Source organism: Leptodactylus fuscus, chromosome 7 (assembly GCF_031893055.1).
Source record: "Leptodactylus fuscus isolate aLepFus1 chromosome 7, aLepFus1.hap2, whole genome shotgun sequence".
Classification (NCBI taxonomy): domain Eukaryota; kingdom Metazoa; phylum Chordata; class Amphibia; order Anura; family Leptodactylidae; genus Leptodactylus; species Leptodactylus fuscus.
In genome coordinates, this window is record NC_134271.1 from 48,799,175 (window position 1) to 48,815,584 (window position 16,410).

The window sequence follows — 16,410 nt, forward strand, 5'->3', positions numbered from 1 at the left end:
GTATAGCAGTAGCAAAAATTGTGGGTGCACGTAACCCCCATATATTCTTTGAATTCCCAGTCAGACAATGGCACTATATACCAGTAGCAAAAATTGTGGGTGCACGTAACCCCAATATATTCTTTGAATTACCAGTCAGAAACTGGCACTATATAGCAGTAGCAAAAATTGTGGGTGCACATAACCCCAATATATTCTTTGACTTCCCAGTCAGACAATGGCACTATATACCAGTAGCAAAAATTGTGGGTGCACGTAACCCCAATATATTCTTTGAATTCCCAGTCAGACAATGGCACTATATACCAGTAGCAAAAATTGTGGGTGCACGTAACCCCAATATATTCTTTGAATTCCCAGTCAGACAATGGCACTATATACCAGTAGCAAAAATTGTGGGTGCACGTAACCCCAATATATTCTTTGAATTCCCAGTCAGACAATGGCACTATATACCAGTAGCAAAAATTGTGGGTGCACGTGGGTGTATATAGCCCCAATTCTATTGCTAGGGGACTTGCAGGGTATTTCTGAGGTGAAGGTGGGGGGGCACACCGTTGGAACGGGGATTTGGGGTGTATATATGGGGTATACGGGAATACACTGTCTGTGTGTTCCATTCAGGATCCTGGGAAAGCTGGGTTGCAGCGATTGAGCCCGTCAGTGCCACGTTACACTGACAAGCTTCTCCCTGGAATTGAAGTGATATGTAACCCCAATATATTCTTTGAATTCCCAGTGAGACAATGGCACTATATGGCAGTAGCAAAAATAGTGGGTGTATATAGCCCCAATTCTATTGCTAGGGGACTTGCAGGGTATTTCTGGGGTGAAGGTGGGGGGCACACCGTTGGAACGGGTATCGGGGGTATATATCGGGTATACGGGAATACACTGACAGTGTATTCCATTCAGGATCCGCGGAAAGCTGGGTTGCGGCGATTGAGCCTGTCAGTGCCACGTTACACTGACAAGCTTCTCCCTGGAATTTAGCTCTTATAAGAGCTGTTGGTTGTCTTCTCCTTCCTATCCTAGCCTGTCCCTGCCTACCCAGAATCTAACCCCTAGCTAACTGGACGGAAACCTCCGTCCTCGGTGAATTGCAAGCTTAGAATGACGCGAACCTGGGCGTCGCTGTTCTTTTAAATTAGAGGTCACATGTTTTCGGCAGCCAATGGGTTTTGCCTACTTTTTTCAACATCACCGGTGTCGTAGTTCCTGTCCCACCTACCCTGCGCTGTTATTGGAGCAAAAAAGGCACCAGGGAAGGTGGGAGGGGAATCGAGTAATGGCGCACTTTACCACGCGGTGTTCGATTTGATTCGAACATGCCGAACAGCCTAATATCCGATCGAACATGAGTTCGATAGAACACTGTTCGCTCATCTCTAGTGAAAAGCAATGTCTGACTTCCATTTGTTCATTTTTATAGAATGTTTATTTATCATTACTTTTGTCAGATTCAAGTTATTTCTGTGACCATTGTGGGTTTTTCTTTCATTAAACAAGGGGTACCAACAATTTTGTCCGTGTGTGTATGTATGTATTTTTTTTTATTACAGTTATTTTTATACCCCTAAGGGATCATGAACCCCAGGTAGCTGGGCTCCAATACAATGCAAAATTGCTATGGTTCTATTACAGGACACTGAGCAGCTATGGCAGCCACCCAGGAACATATTTATATACCCGACATCTGCTGCATTATTATGCCAAATGTTGGGAAAGTGTTAAATGGAATGTGTTGCCAGGAAATGATGCATTATTTAAGTTACATTTTTATGTTAAATATAGTTTTTTTTTAAATATTTTGGTGACATTGTTTTTAATTTTCCAAGTTAATAGCTATAAAAAAAAATACAAAAAATATTGCAATTCCAACTTTTAACACTAAGCCTAAAACACTCTGAGACTTCCTGTTTCCAATAGAAGGACCATGAGTCATAGACACCATGGTCTAGAGCAGATCCCATTCACTTGGACAATTTTCTGGGCATGTCTTGTGACCCAAGCAGAGGTTATTGTGTAGAGAGGGGAATATAGCCTCATGTCAGGGTGCTAGCTGTATTTTTTATGGCTACCATACTGACCCATTAATTTCTATGGCCTCATATACACAACTGTGTATTTTAACGGTCCCAGAGTACTCCACAGTATGCTCTTTGTAGAGCACACCTCTCAGCGTGAATTGAAACCCTGGGTAATATAGAAGTGGAAAGAAATGCCTTTTATTTGAGCAGGATTATATATAGTGGATGGAATTATTGTAATATGATACAGACACTTTTCATATCTCATATGCCTACTTTCCTCAATATTCCTAGTTTAAATCGTGTAATACAGACTAGTTCTATCTCTTATCTTGAGGTGCCTGGCCCCTGCATGACATGTATACAGCAGGATATTTTGTTTGAGTAAATATACAGTAACTGGGGTTTGTGAGCCAAGTTGAGAAGTTTCTTACACACTGCAGGTCTGCATGATGCCAGCAATACTAATTGAAAGTATTTTGTAAACCTGCAAAAGGATCTTTGAAGATGCAGGGGCATCATGGAGGGGCAGAGCATGTACAAGAGCTCCATAGGTGGAAACTATACATGGCTGCATGTAGGGGGAAGAACATGGAGGCGGCAGTGCTCAATGTGTGGGGGCAAATGTGTATGTAGGTGAGCTTATAGAGGAAGAAAATCGATGTAGCAGGGCTGAGTTTGTGGTGAAGGAAATGTGAATGTAGCCGTTCTGTGTTTGATGGAGAACATGAAGGTAGCAGATCTGTGTGTATGGGCAAATGTTGCACTTGCACCGGGCTCTATGGTTTAAGGGGTCCTGAGCAACAGACTTTCTGCCCAGGAGAGCTTCACTTACAACTGTTTAGGCCTGCTATGCATGCTGATACAGCTAAAGTCTATGGCAGAGCAGGGAGCGATAATGTTCTAGCTCTGTTATGAGCAGGACGTCCCAGCACAGGTGATGACATCACTACATCGGTGGTTAGCACTGCAGCCTTGCAGTGCTGGAGTCCTGGGTTCTAATCCTGCCAAGGACAACATCTGCAAAGAGTTTGCGTGGGTTTCCTCCCCCACTCCAAAGACATACTGGTAAGGAATGGAGATTGTGAGCTCTATATGAGACACTGATTGTCAATTTTTGTAAAGCGCTGCGGAATATGATGGCGCTATATAAGCATAAGAGATAAATAATTATGTCACCTGCGCAATTACTGCTGAGGGGGCACTTATTTATGACCTGGGATGCATTATTTATAAGGGTGTATTATTTTTAGAGTGGGAGCTATTATCTAGAAGAGGACTATTATAATGGGGAAAGATTATAAATAATAGTTTTATATGTATATATGGAACATTTCATGCTTCAGTGGTTAAGCATTAAAAGGGTTGTCCCCCAAAAACTTATCAACTATTCTCAGAATTGCAGGAAAGTGACTGACCACTTGGGAGTCCCATAGGTCAAGCATGTGCTATTATTCAAAAACCATGAGACAGACAAGGATGACTGAGCAATGTATCTGGCCCTCTTCATCAGTCCTACAGAGAGTGAATGCAGTAACATGAGTGAAAGAATTGCAAGATGATCTGGAAATCTTTGATTGTGGAATGGGCCATAATTGCCAGATATCCTTACCCTTTGTAAATCTGGTCCTCCGTGCACTGACATATAACCCCTAGCACACTGTTCTGTTACCTATAAAGAATTAGTCCCAACTTCCCCAATACATAAACATACACTAATATCACAAAATTAACAACTTGTCACGTACAAGACTCTTCTTACACCCAGTGTTCAAATTATACAGTCAAAATAAAGTTTTATTATAATAAAAAATTACAATGATGATGATGATGTTGATTACGTGACCAGTCTTGCCAATGTCTCCATATACCATAATATACTGTATTGGTCCATAGCCCCTTTCCATAGGATAGAAACCATTTTGAGAGATGGTAACGGTAACGTTAAAATAAGCGATCCAACGATGGGTCGGTCTGGCCTTTCATGTCTTTTGCAGATGTCAATATCAGCATGTTCAGGATCTACTGAAGAACACTTTGAGACCAACTCTTGACAATATTTTTGGGTCTTAAAAAAAACACCACAACATTGCAAAACAATATTGATTTTTTTTTTTGTCTGAATGAGAGCATTACAAGGTGTCTCAGTGGTTTTTTAAAACGTCTTAAGTGTCCTTTCACTACAGGTCTAAGGAAAACCAAACCTAAAATTCCAAGAGTCATCCTGTTTACATAACACAATACACATGCAAGAGTTAAAAATGTAACAACTAAATACATCTGACTTAACATTTGTACCATGAAGGAATTTGCTGCACATTTTGTCACAGAAACATCTACCGCAAAGAACCATCTAGAGCCAAAAAATGTTACAGTCTGGTAGATAAGTTTACATTCCGACATCTTACGGTTCCTTCTTGTAGCTATAAAAGTGCCACAGGATGGGGCCACCTTACATTTATAGAAGTTTTAGGTATAATGACCCTTTAAGAAAAATGGTCGACACGGTCCTCTTAGGAGTTGCCTTCCATTTTTTTCTTGGCAGTGTTCATAGACAAGACTTTATCTTTCTGACGGATCTCCTCTCTCAGTTTAACCTCTGTGAGTCTTAAGTGTCTAATGCTGGACTTCATCTCCTTCATTTTCACCTCCATTAGAGCTATAATATCCCTCTGCTCATTGAGCTTCCTCAGCAGTTCTTCTGTGGTGGTTCCTGAAGACATGGAATAGGAGTGGTCAGAGAAGTGAGGGGATGGGTAGTACTCAGGGATGGGATAGGTGTCTTCTCCTACTACAACCACTTGGAGCTGCTGGTGAGAAGAGGTAGGAGAGAAGTGACTGCTCCCTCCTGCTGAGTCCAGCTTCACGGTCAGGTTCACGGGGTTTGTCTCTGAAGTGATGGCTTCTCCTGAGGCTGCCCCCAAGCTCCTGCCTATGGCTGCAGCAGAAGCCTCCACACTGCTCATGTCTGCCCCCATGCCATGTGTGGCACCAAGCAGCATCATCTCTGCCCCTCCTGCTGTCAGCTCCAGCACCTCCTGCTCCTGCCCTGGCAGCGCCGTTACCAGCACAGTGGTGGAGCCAGTCGCGTAGCTGGGCTGGTGATGCCTCTTTTTGGACCTGTCCCCAGCATTGCCCCTGCGGGTTTTTCTCTCGTTTACCCCCCTGAGGGGAAATATGGTGGGCACCTTGATGCTGTAAGACTTGCGCCCCCCGTGGAAGTGAAGGCTACACACTCGGTGCCCGTTGGTGGGCTGGAAAGTATTGAAGCAGCCGGTGACTCCAGCCCGCGACACGTTCTTCAGCCACAAGTGTCTCAGCTCAGGATCTTTGGGGAATGTGTAGAAGTGCAGCCCTTTGTCCCGATGAGAATTGCTGTAGCATCCCGGGACGCAGCAGGTGAAGCCTGGCATCACTGCAAGTAACTGTAACTCGCAAACATAAGAGATGCTGGGCACGGAAAGCGGACGGCGGAAACTACATATCCCATGAAACCTCTCACTTCCGGGACACCGAGAGGCCTGCGCTGAGTTGACTACGTTTCCCACAATGCAACGGTTCTGTTTCCTGTGTGAGATCTCGCGTGATTACGACAGCGCGGAGCGGGAGTGTTTAATTTGTTTTTTATCTGGACAAGAGCAGTGACTGGAGGGCTGGGTAATGTATATATGAACGTATATGTGTATGTGTGATACTGGGGAACTGTATGTGATGGACTGGTGGGATGAGAAGTCATGTATTGTATAAGTATCAGGAGAGACGAGAAGTCATGTCTACTTTATTAGTATCAGGAGAGATGACATGTCGTGCACTGTATGAGCGTCAGGAGAGATGGCATGTCGTGTACTGTATGAGCGTCAGGAGAGATGACATGTTGTGTACTGTATGAGCGTCAGGAGAGATGACATGTCGTGTACTGTATGAGCGTCAGGAGAGATGACATGTTGTGTACTGTATGAGCGTCAGGAGAGATGGCATGTACTGTATGAGCGTCAGGAGAGATGGCATGTCGTGTACTGTATGAGTGTCAGGAGAGATGGCATGTCGTGTACTGTATGAGTGTCAGGAGAGATGGCATGTCGTGTACTGTATGAGCGTCAGGAGAGATGACATGTCGTGTACTGTATTGGCGTCAGGAGAGATGACATGCGTGTACTGTATTAGCGTCAGGAGAGATGACATGTCGTGTACTGTATTGGCGTCAGGAGAGATGACATGCGTGTACTGTATTAGCGTCAGGAGAGATGACATGTCGTGTACTGTATTGGCGTCAGGAGAGATGACATGTCGTGTACTGTATGAGCGTCAGGAGAGATGACATGTCGTGTACTGTATGAGCGTCAGGAGAGATGACATGTCGTGTACTGTATGAGCGTCAGGAGAGATGGCATGTCGTGTACTGTATGAGCGTCAGGAGAGATGACATGTCGTGTACTGTATGAGCGTCAGGAGAGATGACATGTCGTGCACTGTATCAGCGTCAGGAGAGATGACATGTCGTGTACTGTATTAGCGTCAGGAGAGATGACATGTTGTGTACTGTATGAGCGTCAGGAGAGATGACATGTTGTTTACTGTATGAGCGTCAGGAGAGATGACATGTGTACTGTATCGGCGTCAGGAGAGATGACATGTCGTGTACTGTATGAGCGTCAGGAGAGATGGCATGTCGTGTACTGTATGAGCGTCAGGAGAGATGACATGTCGTGTACTGTATGAGCGTCAGGAGAGATGACATGTCGTGTACTGTATCAGCGTCAGGAGAGATGACATGTCGTGCACTGTATGAGCGTCAGGAGAGATGACATGTCGTGTACTGTATGAGCGTCAGGAGAGATGACATGTCGTGTACTGTATTGGCGTCAGGAGAGATGACATGTCGTGTACTGTATTGGCGTCAGGAGAGATGACATGTCGTGCACTGTATGAGCGTCAGGAGAGATGACATGTCGTGCACTGTATGAGCGTCAGGAGAGATGGCATGTCGTGTACTGTATTAGCGTCAGGAGAGATGACATGTCGTGTACTGTATTAGCGTCAGGAGAGATGACATGTCGTGTACTGTATGAGCGTCAGGGGAGATGACATGTCGTGTACTGTATGAGCCTCAGGAGAGATGACATGTTGTCTAGTGTATGAGCGTCAGGAGAGATGACATGTCGTGTACTGTATGAGCGTCAGGGGAGATGACATGTCGTGTACTGTATTAGCCCCAGGAGAGATGACATGTCGTGTACTGTATGAGCATCAAGAGAGATGACATGTCGTGTACTGTATTAGCGTCAGGAGAGATGACATGTGTACTGTATGAGCATCAAGAGAGATGACATGTTGTGTACTGTATTAGCGTAAGGAGAGATGACATGTCGTGTACTGTATTGGCGTCAGGAGAGATGACATGTCGTGTACTGTATTAGCGTCAGGAGAGATGACATGTCGTGTACTGTATTGGTGTCAGGAGAGATGACATGTCGTGTACTGTATTAGTGTCAGGAGAGATGACATGTCGTTTACTGTATCATCGTCAGGAGAGATGACATGTCGTGTACTGTATGAGCGTCAGGAGAGATGACATGTCGTGTACTGTATTAGCGTCAGGAGAGATGACATGCGTGTACTGTTTTAGCGTCAGGAGAGATGACATGCGTGTACTGTATTGGCGTCAGGAGAGATGACATGTCGTGTACTGTATTGGCGTCAGGAGAGATGACGTTGTGTACTGTATGAGCGTCAGAAGAGATGACATGTCGTGTACTGTATTAGTATCAGGAGAGATGACATGTCATGCAATGTATGAGCGTCAGGAGAGATGACATGTCATGCACTGTATGAGCGTCCGGAGAGATGACATGTCGTGCACTGTATGAGCGTCAGGAGAGATGACATGTCGTGCACTGTATGAGCGTCAGGAGAGATGACATGTCGTGTACTGTATTGGTGTCAGGAGAGATGACATGTCGTGTACTGTATTAGTGTCAGGAGAGATGACATGTCGTGTACTGTGTGAGCCTTAGGAGAGATGACATGTTGTCTAGTGTATGAGCGTCAGGAGAGATGACATGTCGTGTACTGTATTAGCGTCAGGAGAGATGACATGTCGTGTACTGTATGAGCGTCAGGACAGATGACATGTCGTGTACTGTATGAGCGTCAGGAGAGATGACATGTGTACTGTATAGGCGTCAGGAGAGATGACATGTTGTGTACTGTATTGGCGTCAGGAGAGATGACATGTTGTGTACTGTATTGGCGTCAGGAGAGATGACATGTCGTGTACTGTATTGGCGTCAGGAGAGATGACATGTCGTGTACTGTATGAGCGTCAGAAGAGATGACATGTCGTGTACTGTATTAGTATCAGGAGAGATGACATGTCATGCACTGTATGAGCGTCAGGAGAGATGACATGTCATGCACTATATGAGCGTCAGGAGAGATGACATGTCGTGCACTGTATGAGCGTCAGGAGAGATGACATGTCGTGCACTGTATGAGCGTCAGGAGAGATGACATGTCGTGCACTGTATGAGCGTCAGGAGAGATGACATGTCGTGTACTGTATTAGTGTCAGGAGAGATGACATGTCGTGTACTGTATGAGCCTCAGGAGAGATGACATGTTGTCTAGTGTATGAGCGTCAGGAGAGATGACATGTCGTGTACTGTATTGGCGTCAGGAGAGATGACATGTCGTGTACTGTATTAGCGTCAGGAGAGATGACATGTCGTGTACTGTATGAGCGTCAGGAGAGATGGCATGTCGTGTACTGTATGAGCGTCAGGAGAGATGACATGTCGTGTACTGTATGAGCGTCAGGAGAGATGACATGTGTACTGTATGAGCGTCAGGAGAGATGACATGTTGTGTACTGTATTAGCGTCAGGAGAGATGGCATGTCGTGTACTGTATGAGCGTCAGGAGAGATGACATGTCGTGTACTGTATTAGCGTCAGGAGAGATGGCATGTCGTGTACTGTATGAGCGTCAGGAGAGATGACATGTCGTGTACTGTATTGGTGTCAGGAGAGATGACATGTCGTGTACTGTATTAGTGTCAGGAGAGATGACATGTCGTTTACTGTATCATCGTCAGGAGAGATGACATGTCGTGTACTGTATTGGCGTCAGGAGAGATGACATGTCGTGTACTGTATTGGCGTCAGGAGAGATGACATGTCGTGTACTGTATGAGCGTCAGGAGAGATGACATGTCGTGTACTGTATTAGCGTCAGGAGAGATGACATGTCGTGTACTTAATTGGCGTCAGGAGAGATGACGTGTACTGTATGAGCGTCAGAAGAGATGACATGTCGTGTACTGTATTAGTATCAGGAGAGATGACATGTCATGCACTGTATGAGCGTCAGGAGAGATGACATGTCGTGCACTGTATGAGCGTCAGGAGAGATGACATGTCGTGCACTGTATGAGCGTCAGGAGAGATGACATGTCGTGCACGGTATGAGCGTCAGGAGAGATGACATGTCGTGTACTGTATTGGTGTCAGGAGAGATGACATGTCGTGTACTGTATTAGTGTCAGGAGAGATGACATGTCGTGTACTGTATGAGCCTCAGGAGAGATGACATGTTGTCTAGTGTATGAGCGTCAGGAGAGATGACATGTCGTGTACTGTATTAGTGTCAGGAGAGATGACATGTCGTGTACTGTATTAGTATCAGGAGAGATGACATGTCATGCACTGTATGAGCGTCAGGAGAGATGACATGTCGTGCACTGTATGAGCGTCAGGAGAGATGACATGTCGTGCACTGTATGAGCGTCAGGAGAGATGACATGTCGTGCACGGTATGAGCGTCAGGAGAGATGACATGTCGTGTACTGTATTGGTGTCAGGAGAGATGACATGTCGTGTACTGTATTAGTGTCAGGAGAGATGACATGTCGTGTACTGTATGAGCCTCAGGAGAGATGACATGTTGTCTAGTGTATGAGCGTCAGGAGAGATGACATGTCGTGTACTGTATTAGTGTCAGGAGAGATGACATGTCGTGTACTGTATTAGCGTCAGGAGAGATGACATGTCGTGTACTGTATTAGCGTCAGGAGAGATGACATGCGTGTACTGTATTAGCGTCAGGAGAGATGACATGTCGTGTACTGTATTGGCGTCAGGAGAGATGACATGTGTACTGTATGAGCGTCAGAAGAGATGACATGTCGTGTACTGTATTAGTATCAGGAGAGATGACATGTCATGCACTGTATGAGCGTCAGGAGAGATGACATGTCGTGCACTGTATGAGCGTCAGGAGAGATGACATGTCGTGTACTGTATGAGCGTCAGGAGAGATGACGTGTCGTGTACTGTATTGGTGTCAGGAGAGATGACATGTCGTGTACTGTATTAGTGTCAGGAGAGATGACATGTCGTGTACTGTATGAGCCTCAGGAGAGATGACATGTTGTCTAGTGTATGAGCGTCAGGAGAGATGACATGTCGTGTACTGTACTGGCGTCAGGAGAGATGACATGCGTGTACTGTATTAGCGTCAGGAGAGATGACATGTCGTGTACTGTGTTTGCGTCAGGAGAGATGACATGTCGTGTACTGTATTGGCGTCAGGAGAGATGACATGTCGTGTACTGTATTAGCCCCAGGAGAGATGACATGTCGTGTACTGTATTGGCGTCAGGAGAGATGACATGTCGTGCACTGTATTAGCATCAGGAGAGATGACATGTCGTTTACTGTATTAGCGTCAGGAGAGATGACATGTCGTGTACTGTATTAGCGTCAGGAGAGATGACATGCGTGTACTGTATTGGCGTCAGGAGAGATGACATGTCGTGTACTGTATTGGCGTCAGGAGAGATGATATGTCGTGTACTGTATGAGCGTCAGGAGAGATGACATGTCGTGTACTGTATGAGTGTCAGGAGAGATGACATGTCGTGTACTGTATTAGCGTCAGGAGAGATGACATGTCGTGTACTCCATTGGCGTCAGGCGAGATGACGTCGTTTACTGTATTAGCGTCAGGAGTGATGACCTGTCGTGTACTGTATGAGCGTCAGGGGAGATGACATGTCGTGTACTGTATGAGCCTCAGGAGAGATGACATGTTGTCTAGTGTATGAGCGTCAGGAGAGATGACATGTCGTGTACTGTATTAGCCCCAGGAGAGATGACATGTCGTGTACTGTATGAGCATCAAGAGAGATGACATGTTGTGTACTGTATTGGCGTCAGGAGAGATGACATGTCGTGTACTGTATTGGCGTCAGGAGAGATGACATGTCGTGTACTGTATTAGCGTCAGGAGAGATGACATGTCGTGTACTGTATTAGCGTCAGGAGAGATGACATGTCGTGTACTGTATTAGCGTCAGGAGAGATGACATGCGTGTACTGTATTAGCGTCAGGAGAGATGACATGTCGTGTACTGTATGAGCCTCAGGAGAGATGACATGTTGTCTAGTGTATGGGCGTCAGGAGAGATGACATGTCGTGTACTGTATTGGCGTCAGGAGAGATGACATGTCGTGTACTGTATTGGAGTCAGGAGAGATGACATGTCGTGTACTGTATTGGCGTCAGGAGAGATGACATGTCGTGTACTGTATTGGCGTCAGGAGAGATGACATGTCGTGTACTGTATTGGCGTCAGGAGAGATGACATGCGTGTACTGTATTAGCGTCAGGAGAGATGACATGTCGTGTACTGTATTGGTGTCAGGAGAGATGACATGTCGTGTACTGTATGAGCGTCATGAGAGATGACATGTCGTGTACTGTATTAGCGTCAGGAGAGATGGCATGTCGTGTACTTTATGAGCGTCAGGAGAGATGGCATGTCGTGTACTGTATTGGCGTCAGGAGAGATGACATGTCGTGTACTGTATGAGCGTCAGGAGAGATGACATGTCGTGTACTGTATTAGCGTCAGGAGAGATGACATGTCGTGTACTGTATTAGCGTCAGGAGAGATGACATGTCGTGTACTGTATTAGCGTCAGGAGAGATGACATGCGTGTACTGTATTAGCGTCAGGAGAGATGATATGTCGTGTACTGTATTGGCGTCAGGAGAGATGACATGTCGTGTACTGTATTGGCGTCAGGAGAGATGACATGTCGTGTACTGTATTAGCCCCAGGAGAGTTGACATGTCGTGTACTGTATTGGTGTCAGGAGAGATGACTTGTCGTGTACTGTATGAGCGTCAGGAGAGATGACATGTCGTGTACTGTATTAGCGTCAGGAGAGATGGCATGTCGTGTACTGTATGAGCGTCTGGAGAGATGACATGTCGTGTACTGTATTGGCGTCAGGAGAGATGACATGTCGTGTACTGTATGAGCGTCAGGAGAGATGACATGTCGTGTACTGTATTGGCGTCAGGAGAGATGACATGTCGTGTACTGTATGAGCATCAAGAGAGATGACATGTTGTGTACTGTATTGACGTCAGGAGAGATGACATGTCGTGTACTGTATTAGCGTCAGGAGAGATGACATGTCGTGTACTGTATTGGCGTCAGGAGAGATGAATTGTCGTGTACTGTATTAGCGTCAGGAGAGATGACATGCGTGTACTGTATTAGCGTCAGGAGAGATGACATGTCGTGTACTGTATGAGCATCAAGAGAGATGACATGTTGTGTACTGTATTGGCGTCAGGAGAGATGAATTGTCGTGTACTGTATTAGCGTCAGGAGAGATGACATGCGTGTACTGTATTAGCGTCAGGAGAGATGACGTGTACTGTATGAGCATCAAGAGAGATGACATGTTGTGTACTGTATTGACGTCAGGAGAGATGACATGTCGTGTACTGTATGAGCGTCAGGAGAGATGACATGTTGTGTACTGTATTGGCGTCAGTAGAGATGACATGTCTTGTACTGTATTAGCGTCAGGAGAGATGACATGTCGTGTACTTTATTGGCGTCAGGAGAGATGACATGTCGTGTACTGTATTGGCGTCAGGAGAGATGACATGTCGTGTACTGTATTGGCGTCAGGAGAGATGACATGTCGTGTACTGTATTGGCGGCAGAAGAGATGACATGTCGTGTACTGTATTGGCGGCAGGAGAGATGACATGTCGTGTACTGTATTGACGTCAGGAGAGATGACATGTCGTGTACTGTATTGGCGTCAGGAGAGATGACATGTCGTGTACTGTATGAGCATCAGGAGAGATGACATGTGTACTGTATTAGCGTCAGGAGAGATGGCATGTCGTGTACTGTATGAGCGTCAGGAGAGATGACATGTCGTGTACTGTATGAGCGTCAGGAGAGATGACATGTCGTGTACTGTATTAGCGTCAGGAGAGATGACATGTCGTGTACTGTATTGGCGTCAGGAGAGATGACATGTCGTGTACTGTATTGGCGTCAGGAGAGATGACATGTCGTGTACTGTATTGGCGTCAGGAGAGATGACATGTTGTGTACTGTATTGGCGTCAGGAGAGATGACATGTTGTGTACTGTATTGGCGTCAGGAGAGATGACATGTCGTGTACTGTATTAGCGTCAGGAGAGATGACATGTCGTGTACTGTATTGGCGTCAGGAGAGATGACATGTCGTGTACTGTATGAGCGTCAGGAGAGATGACATGTCGTGTACTGTATTGGCGTCAGGAGAGATGACATGTCATGCACTGTATGAGCGTCAGGAGAGATGACATGTCGTGCACTGTATGAGCGTCAGGAGAGATGACATGTCGTGCACTGTATGAGCGTCAGGAGAGATGACATGTCGTGCACTGTATGAGCGTCAGGAGAGATGACATGTCGTGTACCGTATTGGTGTCAGGAGAGATGACATGTCGTGTACTGTATTAGTGTCAGGAGAGATGACATGTCGTGTACTGTATGAGCCTCAGGAGAGATGACATGTTGTCTAGTGTATGAGCGTCAGGAGAGATGACATGTCGTGTACTGTATTAGCGTCAGGAGAGATGACATGTCGTGTACTGTATTAGCGTCAGGAGAGATGACATGTCGTGTACTGTATTAGCGTCAGGAGAGATGACATGTCGTGTACTGTATTGGCGTCAGGAGAGATGACATGTTGTGTACTGTATGAGCGTCAGAAGAGATGACATGTCGTGTACTGTATTAGTATCAGGAGAGATGACATGTCATGCACTGTATGAGCGTCAGGAGAGATGACATGTCGTGCACTGTATGAGCGTCAGGAGAGATGACATGTCGTGCACTGTATGAGCGTCAGGAGAGATGACATGTCGTGTACTGTATTGGTGTCAGGAGAGATGAAATGTCGTGTACTGTATGAGCCTCAGGAGAGATGACATGTTGTTTAGTGTATGAGCGTCAGGAGAGATGACATGTCGTGTACTGTATTGGCGTCAGGAGAGATGACATGTCGTGTACTGTATTGGCGTCAGGAGAGATGACATGTTGTGTACTGTATTGGTGTCAGGAGAGATGACATGTCGTGTACTGTATTGGCGTCAGGAGAGATGACATGTCGTGTACTGTATTAGCGTCAGGAGAGATGACATGTCGTGTACTGTATTAGCGTCAGGAGAAATGACATGTCGTGTACTTTATTAGCGTCAGGAGAGATGACATGCGTGTACTGTATTAGCGTCAGGAGAGATGACATGTCGTGTACTGTATGAGCCTCAGGAGAGATGACATATTGTCTAGTGTATGAGCATCAGGAGAGATGACGTCGTGTACTGTATTGGCGTCAGGAGAGATGACATGTCGTGTACTGTATTAGCGTCAGGAGAGATGACATGTCGTGTACTGTATTAGCGTCAGGAGAGATGACATGCGTGTACTGTATTAGCGTCAGGAGAGATGACATGTCGTGTACTGTATTGGCGTCAGGAGAGATGACATGTCGTGTACTGTATTGGCGTCAGGAGAGATGAAATGTCGTGTACTGTATTAGCCCCAGGAGAGATGACATGTCGTGTACTGTATGAGCATCAAGAGAGATGACATGTTGTGTACTGTATTGGCGTCAGGAGAGATGACATGTCGTGTACTGTATTAGTATCAGGAGAGATGACATGTCGTGTACTGTATGAGCATCAAGAGAGATGACATGTCGTGTACTGTATTGGCGTCAGGAGAGATGACATGTCGTGTACTGTATTGGCGTCAGGAGAGATGACATGTCGTGTACTGTATTGGCGTCAGGAGAGATGACATGTCGTGTACTGTATTAGCGTCAGGAGAGATGACATGTCGTGTACTGTATTAGCGTCAGGAGAGATGACATGTCGTGTACTGTATTAGCGTCAGGAGAGATGACATGTCGTGTACTGTATTAGCGTCAGGAGAGATGACATGTCGTGTACTGTATTAGCGTCAGGAGAGATGACATGCGTGTACTGTATTAGCGTCAGGAGAGATGACATGTCGTGTACTGTATTAGCGTCAGGAGAGATGACATGTCGCGTACTGTATTAGCGTCAGGAGAGATGACATGCGTGTACTGTATTAGCGTCAGGAGAGATGACATGTCGTGTACTGTATTGGCGTCAGGAGAGATGACATGTCATGTACTGTATGAGCATCAAGGGAGATGACATGTTGTGTACTGTATTGGCATCAGGAGAGATGACTTGTCGTGTACTGTATTAGCCCCAGGAGAGATGACATGTCGTGTACTGTATTAGCGTCAGGAGAGATGACATGTCGTGTACTGTATTGGCGTCAGGAGAGATGACATGTCGTGTACTGTATTGGCGTCAGGAGAGATGACATGTCGTGTACTGTATTGGCGTCAGGAGAGATGACATGTCGTGTACTGTATTGGCGTCAGGAGAGATGACATGTCGTGTACTGTATTGGCGGCAGGAGAGATGACATGTCGTGTACTGTATTGGCGTCAGGAGAGATGACATGTCGTGTACTGTATTGACGTCAGGAGAGATGACATGTCGTGTACTGTATTGGCGTCAGGAGAGATGACATGTCGTGTACTGTATGAGCATCAGGAGAGATGACATGTGTACTGTATTAGCGTCAGGAGAGATGGCATGTCGTGTACTGTATGAGCGTCAGGAGAGATGACATGTCGTGTACTGTATGAGCGTCAGGAGAGATGACATGTCGTGTACTGTATTAGCGTCAGGAGAGATGACATGTCGTGTACTGTATTGGCGTCAGGAGAGATGACATGTCGTGTACTGTATTGGCGTCAGGAGAGATGACATGTCGTGTACTGTATTGGCGTCAGGAGAGATGACATGTTGTGTACTGTATTGGCGTCAGGAGAGATGACATGTTGTGTACTGTATTGGCGTCAGGAGAGATGACATGTTGTGTACTGTATTGGCGTCAGGAGAGATGACATGTGTACTGTATTAGCGTCAGGAGAGATGACATGTGTACTGTATTGGCGTCAGGAGAGATGACATG

At 45.9% G+C, this 16,410-nt stretch overlaps 2 protein-coding genes across 2 annotated transcripts in view; one reads left to right on the plus strand and one right to left on the minus strand.

The window, feature by feature from the left end:
* Nucleotides 1–3,818: 3,818 nt before the first annotated feature.
* THAP11 (THAP domain containing 11) lies at nt 3,819–5,521 on the minus strand. Its single transcript, XM_075280577.1, has one exon. It carries the CDS (start codon nt 5,441–5,443, stop codon nt 4,544–4,546), a length of 900 nt encoding a protein of 299 aa, XP_075136678.1. The 5' UTR covers nt 5,444–5,521; the 3' UTR covers nt 3,819–4,543.
* Nucleotides 5,522–5,675: 154 nt separating this feature from the next.
* Nucleotides 5,676–16,410, plus strand: part of CENPT (centromere protein T) — a 78,567-nt gene continuing 67,832 nt past the window's right edge. Inside the window, exon 1 of the mRNA XM_075281906.1 lies at nt 5,676–5,687. The gene's annotated coding sequence lies outside the window, so the exon portion shown is untranslated. The remainder of the gene's footprint in view (nt 5,688–16,410) is intronic.